Source organism: Sciurus carolinensis, chromosome 8, assembly GCF_902686445.1.
Source record: "Sciurus carolinensis chromosome 8, mSciCar1.2, whole genome shotgun sequence".
NCBI lineage: Eukaryota > Metazoa > Chordata > Mammalia > Rodentia > Sciuridae > Sciurus > Sciurus carolinensis.
Window position 1 is genome coordinate 75737414 of NC_062220.1, and position 17600 is coordinate 75755013.

Below are 17600 nucleotides of genomic sequence, written 5' to 3' on the forward strand. Positions count from 1 at the left end.
GACCCCATTTTGAATTAGCATTTGTATATCAGAGACATTCGGTCTTTGGGTTTTTGGGATTGGCTTATTTTGCAAAGCATCATATTCTCCAGCTCCATCCATTTACCCACAAATACCTTAACTTCATTCTTTAAGGTTGAGTAATATTGCATGGTGTACATATACCACATTGTCTTTATCCATTCAGCTGTTGAGGGGCATCTGGGTTGGTTCCACAGTCTGGCTATTGTGAATTAAACTGCTGTAAACATTGATGTGGCTCATCACTGTAGTATGTTGATTTTAAGTCCTTTGGGTTTAAACTGAGGAGTGGGATTGCACATTGCATCCCTGTAGTTCTCCTACATTATAGTTTTTATTGAACTTTACTGTTTAAGTCTGTGGCAAATATGCTCCCACATAAAATATCTGACTGGACCTGTTTTTTTTTTTTTTTTTTGAGTTCTGCTGCTTTGTTTTGTTTTGTTTTTTTTTTGTTTTTTTTTAAATTTTATTGTAAACAAATGGGATACATGTTGTTTCTCTGTTTGTACATGGCGTAAAGGCATACCATTTGTGTAATCATAAATTTACATAGGGTAATGCTGTTTGATTCATTCTGTTATTTTTTCCCTTCCCCCCCACCCCTCCCACCCCTCTTTTCCCTCTATACAGTCCTTCCTTCCTCCATTCTTGCCCCCCTCCCTAACCCTAACTCTAACCCTAACACTAACCCCTCCCAGTCCCCATTATGTGTCATCATCCACTTATTAGCGATATCATTCGTCCTTTGTTTTTTTGAGATTGGCTTATCTCACTTAGCATGATATTCTCCAATTTCATCCATTTGCCTGCAAATGCCATAATTTTATTGTTTGAGTATGGAGTGCTGAAGAATTTGTTTTCCTCATAGCCTGGTAACTAGATCACTAAATGGGCAGTGTACCTTGCAGATTGAGTTCTCACAGTAAAATCCTGTTAGAATGGCTTAAGGCAGGTCAGATTGCGAAAAGGGAAGTAAAACTCAAAAAGGGCAGTGTTACTAGATTAGAAGCCAGAGGTCAAAGTTTGCAAGTAAGAAAGTAAACTGGAAATTGAAAGGGGGATATCTCAGAAAGGAAATAACCACTCAAAGGGAGCCACCACGATATGCATTCCCTTCAAACCTTGGCTGGCTCTTGCACAGGACTTGACACTGGGCAACTTGATGGAAAGCAAGCAAGGTAAAAAGTCAGAAAACCCCTGAGCAGGAATTTTGACTGCTGCCTCAGGCTAGCAAGAAGAGAATTTAGAATCAAATGAGAGGGCCTTTGTGAATAACTCAGGAATTTCATTAAAGAATAAATAAATAAAAATAAGACAGGCCTTGCCCTAATATTCTAGACCCCCATGGATAAGGACACTTTAGGACTAGAGACAATGAATGCCAAAACATAAATTAAAGTTTCCAAAATATAGACTAGTTAGTCTATTATTTGAATGCCTCCTAGAATAAAAATTTTAAAAAACTGATCAGAGGATCATCACAGAATCTAGAATCTCTACAATAAATGTGCCATCAAGTTAGCATATAATGAAAATAAATTACTAGATATACAAAGAAAAAGGTAAATGCAATATATACCAAGAAAAAAAGTAAAATAAAAAAGAGTTGAAGTAAATTTGAACATAATCCAAATATTGGAACCAGCGAGAACTTAAAAATAATTACTATAATTGAAACCTAAAGGAAACGATACTTGCAATGAGTGACAATTTCAGCAGAGAAATGAAAATTGTTAACATATAAACTGAAATTCTATAATTTTAAAAGTATTTAATGTGAAAATTATACTAAATAGGCTTAGTAGCAGATTAGAGAGAGCAGGTAAAGGATAAATAAACTTGAAGACAAGTTAACGCTTTTAAAAATGAATGTGAGAAAATGTAATATTAAAAAAATTAACAGTATAATTGGTCTCTGAGGGCATATCAAGAAGTCTAATAATATTAATGTCTGAAGAGAAGTGGAGAAAGAGAAAGCTACAGAAACAATGATTAAGGAAAGAATGACCAGGTTTTTGTTCCCAAATTTGCCTTCAAAAGTACATAGCTGTGCTGTCTAATCTATTTAATGAATGGAAAAAATACACGTGAAACATCACAATAAAACAAAGCAAAGTCAAAAATGAAAAGAAAAATCTTAGAAACAGCTAAGAGGGAAAAGACACATTACATATAGAATAAGAAGAATATCAGTTGAATTATCTGAAACAATAAATGTTTAAAGATAATGACATAACTTTTTAAAATGCTGAAAAAAAGCAGTGAACAAATATCAATTAAGGCCGGGTGCAGTGTTACAAGCCTGTAATCCCAGTGGCTTGTGAGGCTGAGAGGAAGATCACACAGACTGAACCAAGGCAAGGCACTAAGCAACTCAGTAAGATCCTGTCTCTAAATAAAATACAAAATAGGGCTGGGGATGTATCTCAGTGGTTAAATGCCCCTAAGTTCTAACCCTAGTATGTCCCCCTCAAAAAAATTATACATATATATGCACACACATATATATTAAGATTTTTTTATATATATATATTATGATTTCTATAGCCAGGAAAATATCTAAAAATGAAGAAAATGGAGACCTCTTAGGAAAAATACAATTTGAATACACTTGGTACAAGCCTCCATTAGAAAAGATGGTAAAGACTAATTCTTTTATTTTGTTTCTTTAAAAACAATCAACTTATTAAATTTAGAATAATAAAAATATTTTGCAATTTATACTAGATGAGGATTTTTTATGGAAGGACACTAGCCAAAAGGTTAAGAGGGCATAAATAGAATTATACTGATTTAAGATCACTACATTTATGATGTGTGATATTTATATCAATTTAGGATAGAATGTCTGTTAAATCACCAGAAATACCACAAAATACTTGCATGCATGCACACACACACATACACACATACACAAGCAAACAGTACTATATAGCTCCTTGACAGAGCATTAAGTAAAAAAAAAAAAGAAAGAAATTAGTGACATAAATACAGAAAAGAAAAATAGGAGTATAAAATTTTGCAAGAAAAAAAATTCTAGTCAATTTTAAACAAATTATTTTACCAACTGTATCAAATGTAAATAAATAATATAACAATTATAATAATATATCCTATTACAAATAATATAACAATTATAAACAATATAACACTTCTAATATAAAGTTATAATAATAAATAAAATAAGGGATTGATATAAGGAAAAACAAATCAATGAAAGAAAGTGAAATGTAAAAATCGATCCAACCATATATGTTTAATTTCTTTTCAACAAAGACACCAAAAGTCATTCAATGAATAAAACTATCTCCAAATAAATGGTTCTGGAGTGGCTGGATATGTGTACAGAAATAATGAATCTTGTTCCCTTCCATGTTCTATATATAAAATTGAATTCCAAGTATGTCACAGACCTAAAGGTGAATTCTATGTCATAGACCTAAAGGTAAAAGTCAAAACTTTAAAGGTTCCAAAAAATATCCCAGGAGAATATCTTTCAGAGTTTGCCATAGTTAAAAATTTAATAGAAATAATATTTTTAAAAACATAAAGAAAAAAATGAGAAATTAATATTTTTCAAAATTCAGTATTTCTATTTATCAAAGTCACAGCTGCTCAGTATCATTGTTAAAGAAACTACACCATACAAAGCTCTCATTTTACTCAAATTAAAATGGGTAAAATTTATGATAACATCTTACTCTGACTTTTGTCTCTTAGTTCTCTCATTTACCTCTCCTACAGGAAAAGAAATGGCTACTGTATGTCCCTCAAAAGGCATTTTATGTATATCTGAATATGCAAAATATATAGTTTTATCCCTTTTTAGCATAAATATTAGCATATAAAATATATAGCACATAATACATATTTTGATTTATTAAGAAATCTATTCATATCAATGTACAGAGATTATTCATTGTATTTATAATATTTGCATAATGTTACATTTAGGGGTTTCAGTTTAGCATTATAAAAATTATCAAATCATTTGATTCAAATACTCAATACCAAAGTTTTATAACTTTTTTTGTTACAACATTTCACTACTTAAGCATCATGTGATATATACATGAAAAATGATAGTATATTTCTGATCAAAGGAAGCAGTTGTTAGTATTATTACTGTGCCTAGTCAAATCAGCTAACACTCAAATAACATCTTAAACGCTCAAAATATTATAGTTACTAAGTTAAAATATATATTAGATAAAATATTTCTTTTACTAAACTCAGCAAATTCACAAGAACAGTACAATTGGATAAGTGTTGCACACACTTTTGATCAATGAACAATAAATAAACAAAATGTAGTCAAAAAATTAAGTAATAGACTATAGTTTGAAGCCGGATGTTTTGTAACTTTCCAAAAGGAATATGGTACTAAGAGTCTGTTGATTCTCCATTCAAATACCCTAACAGTAAACAGAAAACATTTAAACTATTCAATTTGTTTAAATGACCCATTTTTTTCTTCCTATATACGATCTTTTGAAAACATGCCTTAAAATTGTTTTTCTTTTTCTTTCCTCTCATCTTAACTTTGATTGATTGAAAGGAAAAACGTTTTTCTTCTTCACTTTTAGAAAATAAATACCACCTTAAGACTAGTTTACCCTGAGAGTGAAAACTGATTTTCATGGAGGGAAAGAACTGAGCATCCACTTAGGAATACACAGAGCCTATTGGCCAGCGCTGCCATGTTTGTTGCTTACACATGTAGTTTCTGTGCATAGTCAGCCACATCCAGAATACCTGACCTTAAACAGTGTGCAAGTAACTCAGAGGGGTTGATACTTTTTCCAGTCATAAAGTGGATATTTTCCTACACTAAAGGTAATTGCTTTCAGTCTTTATTTTGATTTCCTAATATGGGTATTAGCATTATTAGGAAAAGTAGGGCAAACACATGTTGAAAATTAAAAAAAAAAAAAAGTTAAATCTACTCCTTACTCCAATTCTGTATTCCATTTACCAAAAGCCGCCACTATGAAAAAATATCTTGATTCTAACTCCTGAAGAATTCTATCATTTGTAAACAAATGGTGGCTACTATATAAAATAAACTAATGTAATCACACGGTTGTAAAAAAAAAGTCTCAGATGCATTCACAACTTAAATTTTGAAGATCGAAATAATCACTTTCGTAAAGTCTTCTTGCCACCCATGCCGCTCAACTGTTGTAATTACACACGGCAAAATGCTTTCAAAAATAAGAAATACAGCACAAGAGAGAGATTCTAAGGCACTGCTTTTGAACTGGAAATGAAGTCACCTGGAGGTTCTGAGCTTAAAAGAAAGAATTTTCACCACTGGCTTTACCTTACACCCCCTTTTCCACTTCAGGAGATGGAACTGAAATCCTTCTTAGGGATGTCTCTGAGAGACAGGAAAAGATGGAAGTTACTTAGGCACCATTGTTCTGTATCCAGACTAATTCCTGACCCAACACATGGCATGACCTGGGGCACAACTGCTATAAAAATGTAATTCTCCTTTAACCCCTACATGTAAATCATGAGAAAGCTTCCCTCCACTGATTTAAACAAATTTGGTCTTTGACCTCTGGAGTCAGACTTGGCCTCAACAACTCTTTCAGATGGTTGTAGTATTGACTGTTTGATGTATGTCAACTATCATAAAACACAATTGGATTTCATGAGAGATCTTCAAAAAATGCCATGTATGTCCAAAGTCAGGGTAACAGTCTCTTCATTCCAGCAAAACAGTAGCATGAAATCTTGCAGATCAATGAAATAATGCTCTTTGTTGTATCAAGATTTGGCATCTCATGCAGCTGTGATTTGTGATATTTTTCAACCAGTTGCAACACCTGTCAATGTGCTTCCTATGGTAACTTCAAAAGGCTTCCAATAAATACCAAATGCTTGAAAGGGCTCTCATGTGTTTAAGTAGGAATTTTTCTGGGTCTGTGATTTTTGATACTTAACAACATGATCAGTACAATAGTTCATAAACCAAACAGTTGCTTAATGATCTATCTGCAAACATTCAAGTCTGACAATTTGAAATACCCCAGAAGAACCAAAAATTCTATTTGTTTAATTTTCTAAGGGAGAAATAAATCCCTAACAGTATATTGAATGCCTTTAAATAAAACCTAAACTATATAATTAAAGTAAGATTTTCAATAAAAATATTTTCTTAATTTACATAAATATTAATTTTTTTCCAAGGAGTTTTCAAGAAGTTCCTACTGATATATCTATAGAGATATCTATAGATCTGTCAGTATAGGAACATATAAATATATATCTATATATAATGTATATAAATTAATATCTCTAAATTGAAATGGATTTCAAGATCTCTTGGTAATGTTTCATAAACTGCAATACAGGAAGATACTGTATTGAATATAGCATTAAAATGTTTTGGTACTTAATAGTTCAAAAATTGTTTTATTTAATTGAGACCAACTGGTCTCATTGCTTCTTATAAACTTTGCAATATATATTCAGAAAAAAAAGGAATAAAAATGAACAGATGTTTCTCCTTAAAGTAGGCAGACAAAGATTTTTCTTACACAATAAATCAGTGGCTAGTGGATTTCCAGAACATTACTTCAGGCTCTTTAGGTATAAAACTTAAGGGGAAAAAAAAAGTTACCTCAGTATGGATCCAAAATTGGTAAAGGAGATTGAACTGAAGATGAACAGCATATACAGAAGGTGGTATGAAGAGGGCCAGGGGAGAGTAGAAAATCTTAAAGACAAAAATAAAAAATAATTTACACACATGATTTCTCAACATAAGGATTTATTAATGATTAAATATTCTGAATGTATATTTCTTTAGAAAATATACCTTATTCTATGAATTTTCTTAATACATTTGAAATTGCAGCATTAATTTTTCACATTGTGATAAAGTTGCAGACATGTAGGAGCTAAATATACTAGACCTTTATTTTTCATTTAATGTTGTCTAGTAAAAGCGTCATATGTTGTGTATATTATTTGCTTAACCTTGAAAGGTTAGATGTGTTTCCTGCACATAAAGAAGTTTCTTACGTATAAATACTTACCTTAAGTAAGTAAAAAATTGTAGAAACACATGCTTTTGTACCTTGACAACTACCAAATTTTGTGTTATCTGGCATTTTTAATAATAAGATGAGATTTAATGAAGAAAGTATAGAATATACTTTTCATTTTCAAGATTTTTTATAGTTGATTAAAGGTATCATACTTCTAATTTTGGGAAGTCATTGAAGTAGGAGGTAATACATATGGCACAATGGAAACAAATTCTGAAGTCCATATTTCCTAACAGATGGGGGAAAAACAACAACAAACTTGTGCTTAAACCACAGAGCTCTTAGAATCAACTAATAAGCATAATCTGCTGTGCTCTCCTAATGACTTGATCCCCAAGATGGTTTCATGTTGGTAGGAAATGTTTTATTAAATGAACTACTAAACAACCAAAGAAGAAGAAGAAGAATCTTACATTCACTTCACATTTCTGATATGAGAGTGCACATTTCTAAAAGACAAATTAAAAACATTTCTTCTGAATATTACAGCTTGATTTCTAAATTATTTTAAAGCTTTTGTTCTCAATTAGGTAAAATGTCAATCCAAGGATGTTTAGTAATGAGTATGCTTTTGAAATTGGAAATCTAAGTAAAATCTAGCTTCTGTTTCTAAATTTAAGTCATGAAAAATATCAACTATTATCACAAGCAAGGTCAGTGTAATCATTTATAAATGGATTCCTGACAAACGGAATAAAGTAGAAAGCAAATAAAGATATAGGATTCTTACTCAAGAGATCAACTTTTAAGCTGTGGTTCCACTATAGACTCCCTTTTTTATATTCACAAATTTCTTAAACTTCTCCAGGACTCAATTTTCTCAAATTAATGGAAAAGTAGAACACCATTTGAAATCTACTCGTCCTTAGGGTTCCAAAATATCTATGGCACTATGAGTTGAATTTTTAGAATATAATAATTGTCTTACAATATGTTAATAACCACTGTTTATAACACACTTAGGGCCTATGAAAAATGGGTAATCTGGAAACTACTCTTTAATATAAGAGAAAAAAGTAAAACAACTTATTTTGGGTGCTTAATGAATAGTTCTGTTTGTAAAGATAGTGAATGGCAGATCAATCAGTTATTAGTATAACTAATACTTATAATTAATTATACTTTTTCAAAGTCTAGAAAATAGTTCCTTAAAATATCAACAGCAATTATGGAAAAGGCAGTTCTATGGTTAAAAGGTAAAATGGTAGGTTAAACAGGTGAAGTTTCTTTACGAAGAATTTTCAGAGTCCTTATACCACACCTGTTGGCCCACAGAATAATTTCTTGATGAGTTGCCCATAGGATTAACTCTCCTAAAATCTCATTTTATGAAACAGTATCCAAACCTTACAAATCAGTAAATATAATGATGAACTGACAGTTGGAAAAATGAGTTCACCCGGTATTAAAACACACACACACACACACACACACACACACACACACACACACTGTTAATAAGTAAGAGTATAGATCAAAGAATAAGTCACATTAATTGAGTGATAATTTTTATGATTAATACAATGTTATAATTATGCACCCAAGGTCGTAATTTTTAAGATTCAAAGCAGTTTAGTAAATGTAGTACAAGTAGAATTCTCACATATCCTTTGTATGTTACTGTTGTTTGTTCTTTTACTGGTCTGGGAATCAAATCCTGGGTCTCCCACATGCTAAACAAGGGCTCTGCCACTAAACTGTATCCCCAGCCTGCTTGTCTTCTTTTCTACCTCTAATCTGGTTATTCCCAAATCCCCTATAGTCTTTAAAACCAATTAAAATTCTACTTCCATCATAAATCCTTGATTGTACTAACTTGACTAAAATTTTTTTTCCTCCTCAAACTGAGTTTGAGTAACAGTAACTGGGCCAGGGGACAATATACTGTTTACCAAATATGTCCATTTTTACCATGCATACTTATGGCATTCTGAAACCAAGGCTTCTTAGTCCTATTATGTTGTTTACCCTGGATTATTCTCTTACCTTAGAGAGAAGGCATATACAATAGGGTCATAGAGCTGAAATAACCCAAACCTGTATGTATGAAGAAAAGATGAGAATAAGCAAAGAGGTGCCCCTCGGCTAACAGAAAGTGAGCGAGCAGATTTTATCCTTTACAAGTGAATGAAGCAAGGAACTACATGGCCTGTAGCGGGTACTATAAGTATTTCAGCCTTAATGAAGGTGTTGTCCATAGGGTAGCAAGAGACTGGGTTGGACTCTGGGATTTCTGGGCAGATCCCAGGAAATCCAGGAACCCTAAAACCATTACAACAATGTGAGTTTGTGTGCATGGGCAAGTAGGCATTTTTCTAAAAAAATTATACATCACTTTTATTGATTAGGGAGTCTCCAATGGGTCTCTGACTCACTATAGTCAAAAAAAGGAAAAAGAAAAAACAAATCTAGAAAGTGGCTAAATCAGGTGGGAAGACTTTTATTACCATTCTAAGAAATGGGCAAAAGGGAACAGTTAACATTCATCTTGTTAAAGATGTAAGAAATAACAAATATAAAAATCTGTTTGGTGCCTATTCCAATAGCCCAGTGAAAAGTGATGCATATTTAATCACAGCAGCAACTATTTAATCATAGGAGTAGAGGGTGATGAAGAAGTATAAGATGGTATCCAAATTTCTGGCTTGGAAACCACCAGAATCTAGGTGAGTGACCTGGAAGTGATTCTCTCTCAGAGCTCTCCTGGTGAACAGAAGAAGGAACAGCTAATGAAGGTCTGCCTGGGTAATGTTGTATTAAGATATACCCAGAGGAAGCCATTGAGTGAACATCTGAACTGTGTGTCTGGAATCAAGTATCAAGGAAACAGAAAGTTCTGAGCTAAGCTTGCTGATTTGTGTACCAGGCAAAGATCAATTATATTTGAACTAATTAAGGTATCCACAGTGTGAAGATACTAGCCAAATGTGCAACTCTATAAAAATTTAGAAATAAGAAAGGGAGAAAATTAGGTTAAAAGAGAACAGTCACAAAGATGGAAAAGATTCAGTACTTAGTGTCTTCAGACACAAATGAGAGATTCTTAAGATGGAGAGAATAGAAGATTCCTGGTGTCTAAGTAATAAAAGAATTTTTAAAAATTTAAGAATTTCCAGGTGTGATTAGAGCAGCAGTCCAAACCTCAATAAGTATAAGAATAACCCAGAGGAGGTAGGAGATAATACAACAGAGGGAGAGATCACTTGCTTATCTTTTCCCTGAGAACAAGAAAGAAGATACCTGGAGGTATTCCTAGAATAGAACAAAGAAAGAGGGAGGAAAGTTTGTTTATTTACTTTTTAATGTGAGAGACATGAATATATTTGTAGCTTGGTACAAAAGAAAACCGAAGTTGAGAGGAAAAGAGAAAATGTCGAGTAGCTAGCTGATTGGACAAAGTCCAAGAGAGGAAACAAGAGTCAGGTCACCAATGTATGAATTAGACTTGCTGAAGAGAGGTGAACATTTTCTTACCTCTAAAATGAGAGGTGAGAAAGCATGTTCACCTGTGAATTCTTGAGTCTTAATTGAAGCCAGGTGAAAAGGAAATAGAGCGAGGGAACCCTGGAAAAACTCACACTTCTCTGTGAAGTTTTAAATATGTTCCTCAGGCAGCAGTGGAGAAGAGATGTTGAGGGGGCTGTGAAATTCTAGAAAGGCTTTTCCAAGGCATAGAAAAGAAAATAGAGCAGCCTCATGTTGAGCAGCCTTATGTTGCTGACTTGGAGGGCAGTGTGGAGAGTTCAGCTGCGTCTGGAAGCCATACGCGGAAGGGCACCAACCCGGCGAATGCTGTTGGAGGAAACCCCCAGCACTCAGCAGCCTGGGGGTGGGAGGGAAGACTGGATGGGGGAGTCATTCGTGCATGGGGGACTTCAAGGCAGATTAGCAGAGGATGCAGGACAGGCTTGCCAGAGTCATGGGAATTAAGCATATTAATGTGTCTGAAGCAGGAAATAAAACCAAGAGGAGATGACAAACTGGGAGAAAAGGCAGACTTTTAGAGAGGGGAGTCATCCATGAATATGCTGCAGAGTCAAATGGTGGAAGTTTAACTGTATAATTATTTTGAAAGAAAGAAAAAAATAATGTTTTGAGCTCCAGGATTCTTTCTATTTCATTTTAAGGGCTCTAAGTAGTTGAATCAACTTTTGTAATGTCTGCATCTCTGGGATTCTCGATTATTTTTATAGCATTATTTTATAGAAATAAAAATTTAAATTTTCTTTCAGACTAGAGACACTGATTGAAAAATCAAGTGGTAAGTCTCACATTCTTTCATCTATAATCTTTAATGACAAAGAACCAAATTCTTAAATTACAGAGAGTACTGATCTCTATCCTTAGAACATACCTACTTATATTTTAAATGTTTGGAATACATGTTTGGATTGCTTAGTTATTATCTTAAAGGCACCTAGGCCTATGTTCCTGGACCCATGCCTCTGCTCTTATCCATTTCCCTTTACACATTTTACCTTCTCATGTATTATGGCCTTAATCATACCATTATGGGTTGAATTATGTCCTCCCCAAAAGATATGTGAGGCCCTAGCATCTAGTAGCTCAGAATGTGACCTTTTATGGAAATAGCATCTTTATCGTGGTAATCAAGTTAAAAATGAATAAATTAGGGTGGATCCCAATCCAGTATGTCTGTTGTCTAACAAAAAGGGGAAATATAATCATGGAGATAGACCTGCACACAGGTCTTGCCAGGGGAACATAAAGGTGGGGATCACAGTGATGCATCTCCAAAGCAAGGAATACCACATGCTGCCTGCAGAACACCTGAATCTAGGTGGGAGGCCTGAACTGCAGCTCCCTCACAGCCCTCGGAGAGAACTAGCCCTGCTGACAGCTTGATTTCAGACTTCCAACCTCCAAAAGTGTAAGACAATACATTGCTGCTCTAAGCCACACAGTTTTTGGTTCTTTGTTCCTGAAGTCCTGAGGAAGTTAACACACATACGACACATTTTACTTGCTCCCTATTAAGTTATAATATTTATCCATAATTTTTTGTTTCTATCGATATTGTCCCCCTACCTAATGTTTCATTTACAGTCTTATCCATGACAAAATCTTAGCAATCTTAAAGATCTGTGAAGCCTCCCTTGACCCACAGCAGTTCTCAGTTAACTTAACAGTTTGTAACCACAGCTATTTCCTTACCTGATGCCCTCCAAGGAAAGCAATCACCTTGAGAATACAAGTTTATACTTTATATCCCCAAACTGGGCCATCAAACCTGACCCCCAGTCAAGAATGAACATGGAAAAAAGTGAGTGGGTGCACTTCTTCCAACAAAAATAACCTATAAGGGAAGTAGAAATTTTAGCCACTTGTAAAATTTAAAAATTTTTAAATGTACCTCATGTACAACTACTGTTTCTTCTTGTTTGACCTTCATTGAAAAGATTGCATATGACTATCAGATTTCTGTAGAGAAAGACACTGACGATTAGTGAATAATGCTATTGGTACCACATTTCAAAATTACTTGATAAGCTACAGAATAATTCTATTTTCCTGATGTGTACTAAATTTGAGGCTCTGAGATTGGTAAAGTTTCCAATCAGCAAACAGCCCTCATTTATTTAGTCCTCTTTGAATGATGATTGTGGTTGTTGAAGGGAAGGTTTCAAGTTCTGGGGCAAGGTTCTGAGAGAAGACTTGTTTCTTTACTTCATGGGGGCTCAAGGCATGCTTTCATTCTCAGACAAAGACTTATGAGAATTTCATCTCCAGTGCAATCAAGTACATTACTTCAAGGTTGTTAGTTTTTTATATCTTTATATATTCACATTTGTCTTTAAATAACTCCAACTGTGGCAACTGAAAAACACTTTGTTTATGTAGTTTGGCAGAAAGTGCAATGTAATAAAAAGATCCGAGATTTCACAGAGGTTCCTCTGTATTCTTATATGTAATATAAAAACAATATCATACATTAGAAACATACTTGATATATTTTGCAGAATTTCCACACTCATTATTTAAGGTGCTATTCAAAATAACCATATGAGAAGTCAGAGAAAATATTAACAGCCCCATTTCATGTATAAAATCATCAACACTCAAACGATTGATTGATTCAGAGTGGCAAAGCTACTTAACAACTGAGCTGCAGCTGGGATCCAGATTACTTTATTTCTAGTCGATTTATCTTACTATTTCCTAAATGTAATGAAAGTATTTTAAAAATTGGTATCCTCATCGTGGGCCATGATGCAATCCTGTAATCTCTGCGGTTTGGGAGCCTGAAGCAGGAGGATTGCTAGTTCAAAGCCAGCCTCAGCAAATTAGCATGGTCCTAAGCAACTGAGCAAGACCCTGTCTCAAAATAATAAAAAAGCAATAATAATAAACAGACTGATATAGTTCCATAGTAAAGCACTCCTAGGTTCAATCTCTAGTATCAGAAAAAAAATTAGTATCCTCAAAAATAAGTCCATGAAACCAGGCATGGTGGTGCACATCTGTAATCCCAGAGACTCAAAAGGCTAAGGTAGAAGAATTGCTAATTCAAGGCCAGTCTCAGCAACTTAGTGAGACCCTGTCTCAAAAGAACCAAAACAGACATGAAGAACAACTGAATAGAATAGAGGACAAAGAGACAAACCCACATAAATATAATTATCTGATACTAGACAGAGGTGCCAAAAACATGTATTGGAGAAAAATAGCCTTTTTAAAAAATGATGCTGGGAAAACTGGAAACCCATATGTAGCAGAATGAAATTTAATCCCTCTCAGCCTGCACAACACTCAAAGTGGATTGAAAAACTAGGAATTAGCCAGAAATTGCACCTGCTAGAAGAAAATGTAGGCCCAACACTCCAACACAGGAACCAACTTCCTTAACAAGATTCCTAAAGCATAAGAAATAAAATTAAGAAAAAAAAAATAAAATTAAAAAATTACTAAGTGGAATGGCATAAAATTAAAAATTTCTGCATATCAAAGGAAACAAGAGCATGGAAAGAGAATGGGAGAAAATCTTTGCCACCTGTTTCTTAGATAGGGCATTAATATCTAGAACATACAAAGAACTAAAAAATCTTTATACCAAAACAGAAATAACCCAATCAATAAATGAACAAAAAGCCTAAAGAGATACTTCTCAAAAGAAGAAATAGAAGTGATCAACAAATGTTCAACACCTCTAGCAATTAGAGAAATGCAAATAAAAACTACACTGAGATTTCATCTCACTTCAGTCAGAATGGCAATTATCAAGAATACAAGTAACAATAAATGTTGGCAAGGATGTGGGGAAAAGGTATACTCCTGCATCGATGGTGAGACTGCAAATTAGTCCAACCACCCAGGAAAGCAGTATGGAGATTCCTCAAAATACTAGGAATGAAACCACCCTATCCCCAACTACCCCTCTTTTCCATATATATCCAAAGGTTTTAAAATCAGCATACTGTAGTGATGCAGCCACATCAATGTTTATAGCACCACAATTCACAATAACCAAGTTATGGAGCAAACCTAGGTGTCTTTGAACAGATGAATGGATAGAGAAAATGTGATATATAAATATATATATAAAATGGAGTATTAGCCATTAAGAAGAATGAATTTATGTCATTTGCTGGTAAATGAATGAAACTGAAGACTATCATGCTAAGTGAAATAAACTAGTCCCAAAATATCAAAGGTGGAATATTTTCTCTCATATGTGGAAGCTAATCCAAAATCAGGGGGGAAGGATTAAAGAGAAAGAAAGAGAGAAAGAGAAAAGAAAAAGGCGGAGGAGGAGGAGATGAGGGAGAAGAAGGAGAAAGTGGGTAAGAATTTTATCAAAATAGAAGGTAGGTTAGTAGAGTAGATGAAGAGGGTTGATGAGGAAGAAGAAGGGACAGGAAAATTAAACTATAAATGGATCGAAGTGGAATTTGTGGAATAAAGAGGGAATGGAGGAGGCAGGGCAGGGGGTGAGTGCTAGGGACTGAATCAGAGTGGGTTGGGTTCCATTCTTTCATGATTAAATCAAGGTATATCCTGATGTTATGGCATTACTTAAAAGAATAAAAAGCCAAGGTGGGGAGGCTCAAACTTAGCTCAGCGGTAGAATGCCCCTGGGTTTAATCCCCAACACCAAAAAAAGACCATGATATATTTATTTACATATTTTCCAACTTAAAATAATAAAGCTTTTTATAAAAGTGTTCTTAATTTGATGTTATATTTTCTTTCTCTTAAAGTGAGTAAATTTACCTCTCTTTAGATTACAAATATGTTATAAGCATTTTATTCATTATTATAAAATTAATTTCAGTACTAAACTAGGAAAAAAGCAGTTTTACAGATTGAGAGACATGTCAAATCTAAAATATATTCATACTAGTCATTTGAATTAAGTGCATTTATCATTAGTTTACTATACATTTGAGAAACATACTTAACTCTTTGAAGGTACATAGTTTAATATTTCTCATTCAATTCTTATACTTTATATATGAAAAAAACTCTTAAAAATATATTTTATTTAAAAAGGTAAAGAAGTCATATCTTAAATTCTAATTTTTGGAAAGTGCATTAAATAAAAATTTTAAATGACTAACAAATATTTTCACACCTGTGACTTTATCAGTCTCACACTGACCTTACCTTAGTTAATTTAGCAAAATCCATTGTCACATTTATAACAATTACAAAATTTAACTTCATTCATTCATGTAGCCTACATTTATTGAGCACTGACTCTGTATTAAGCACTTTTAAACATTAAGTATTCAGTGAAAAAAGCAGATTTAGAATCTTTTTACAGCCTATCATGAAAAACAATAATGGAAGGTATTAAGGACAATAGTAGATATATGCAAGGACTTTTTTTAATGCACAAAATAGAAACAAAATAACAAGAAAGAGATCTGCACAAAGCTAGGAAGCATTTCTCTGAAGGAAAAATGAGTGAATTAAATCATGAAGAATATACCAATCAGAGGTAAAGGTAAGATAGTCTTCCAGCTAGTGGTAAATCATGTGCATTGAACGGCCAAGGCATCATAGTATGGTAGATTCAGAAAATTGAAAATATACTCAATTCAAGGTAGGATGAGAATGGGGTGTGTGGAAGATCAAACTGGAAAAAGAGGTCAGACCAGGTTTTGACTATCTCTGCAAGTCTTAAGGAGTGTATTATGTTTGTTCTTAAAAGCATAGAGAGTTTTAGTTTGATGAATCATGTTCTGAAAAGGTAATGGGGAGTTGTATTGAGGGATTGAGATTGAAAAAATAAGGAATTTCTTTAGAATAATGGCCAGTTGAAAATAGAACTGGCTGATGAATTATTTGTGAGAGCCTAGGGTTCCCAGGCATCAATGTCTGTTTTGATGGCTTGCTCTATTTTTTTTTCCTAGAGTAGTTATATAATCTACATTGGCTCTGAGTAAGAAAATGCATGTATGTATATGCAGTTGTGCTTCTAATAACATATATTTTTTAATATGGTTAAAACAAAGAGTTGCAAAGGTAATGGCATTGTCTGTGTCCTTTACCTAGCTCTATTGTTCACACATTGCTCTGCTGTATTCACCATAATAAGAACTCCACATCAGTAATTAGTATTAGCATACATTTCACCAAATCTTGCATACATTTCACCATTTGGTTTTCTTCCTTTCTTCTTTCCTACCTTTCTTCCTTCTCTCTTTCTCTCTCTCTCTCTCTTTCTCTCTCTACTGTCCTGTTTCAGTTTTAGCATCCCATCCAGGACACAGCACTCATTTAGTCTTTATATCTTTTGACTTCCTCTAATCTGTGATAATTGCTGAGATGTTTCTTGTGTTTCATGAACTTTAGAGTTTTGAAGAGTACTGGATAAGTACTTGTAATACGTCCCTCAATATGGGATCAAAACATCTGCCCTCATGGTTAGATTGGGGCTATGGCTTTTACAGGTAAGACCACAGGGCTGAAGGGCCATTCCATCCTATCTTACCCGGGCACATGCTATCAACACAGCATCACTACTGATGTTAACTGTGACCTAAGATCATATTTGCCAACTTTCTTCACTCTAAAGTTGTTCCTTTTCCACACTCAGTCCAAACTCACGGAAGGGAAAAGCTGATCAAGCTCTACTTCATGGAAGTTACAATATTTACATATAGTATTTGAAATTCTTTTTTTTTTTTTTTAATTAGAGCTTTTTTTAATTAGAGCTTCTTATTTAAGCTTATACATAGTAGTTGGGTTCATCCCAACAAATTCATATGTGCGTAGAAATACATTTCAACTCTTGATCCCCTATTTTCCTTCCCCCTTTCCCTCCCATCCCCTATTGTTAGTCTACTAGACTTTCTTTTTTTTCTTTTATTTTTCTTCTATTAATCTGTATTTGATTAGTTCCTTATGTTATCTTATCCTTCCCTCCCCTTTTCCTTTATTTTACTTCTTCTAGCTTCTACACATGGAAGAAAACATTTGACCTTTGAGTTTCTGAGTTTGGCTAATTTCACTTAGCATGATATTCTCCATTTCTGTCGATTTACCAGC

At 33.7% G+C, this 17600-nt stretch overlaps 1 protein-coding gene across 4 annotated transcripts in view; it reads right to left on the reverse strand.

Moving 5' to 3' along the window:
* The window catches only part of Agmo (alkylglycerol monooxygenase), a 366628-nt gene that overhangs the window by 214573 nt on the left and 134455 nt on the right, over positions 1-17600 (reverse strand). For all 4 annotated transcript variants that reach the window (XM_047562969.1, XM_047562967.1, XM_047562968.1 and 1 more), the window contains exon 5: positions 6656-6751. In XM_047562969.1, coding sequence (XP_047418925.1) covers positions 6656-6751 — 96 coding nt within the window. The remainder of the gene's footprint in view (positions 1-6655; positions 6752-17600) is intronic.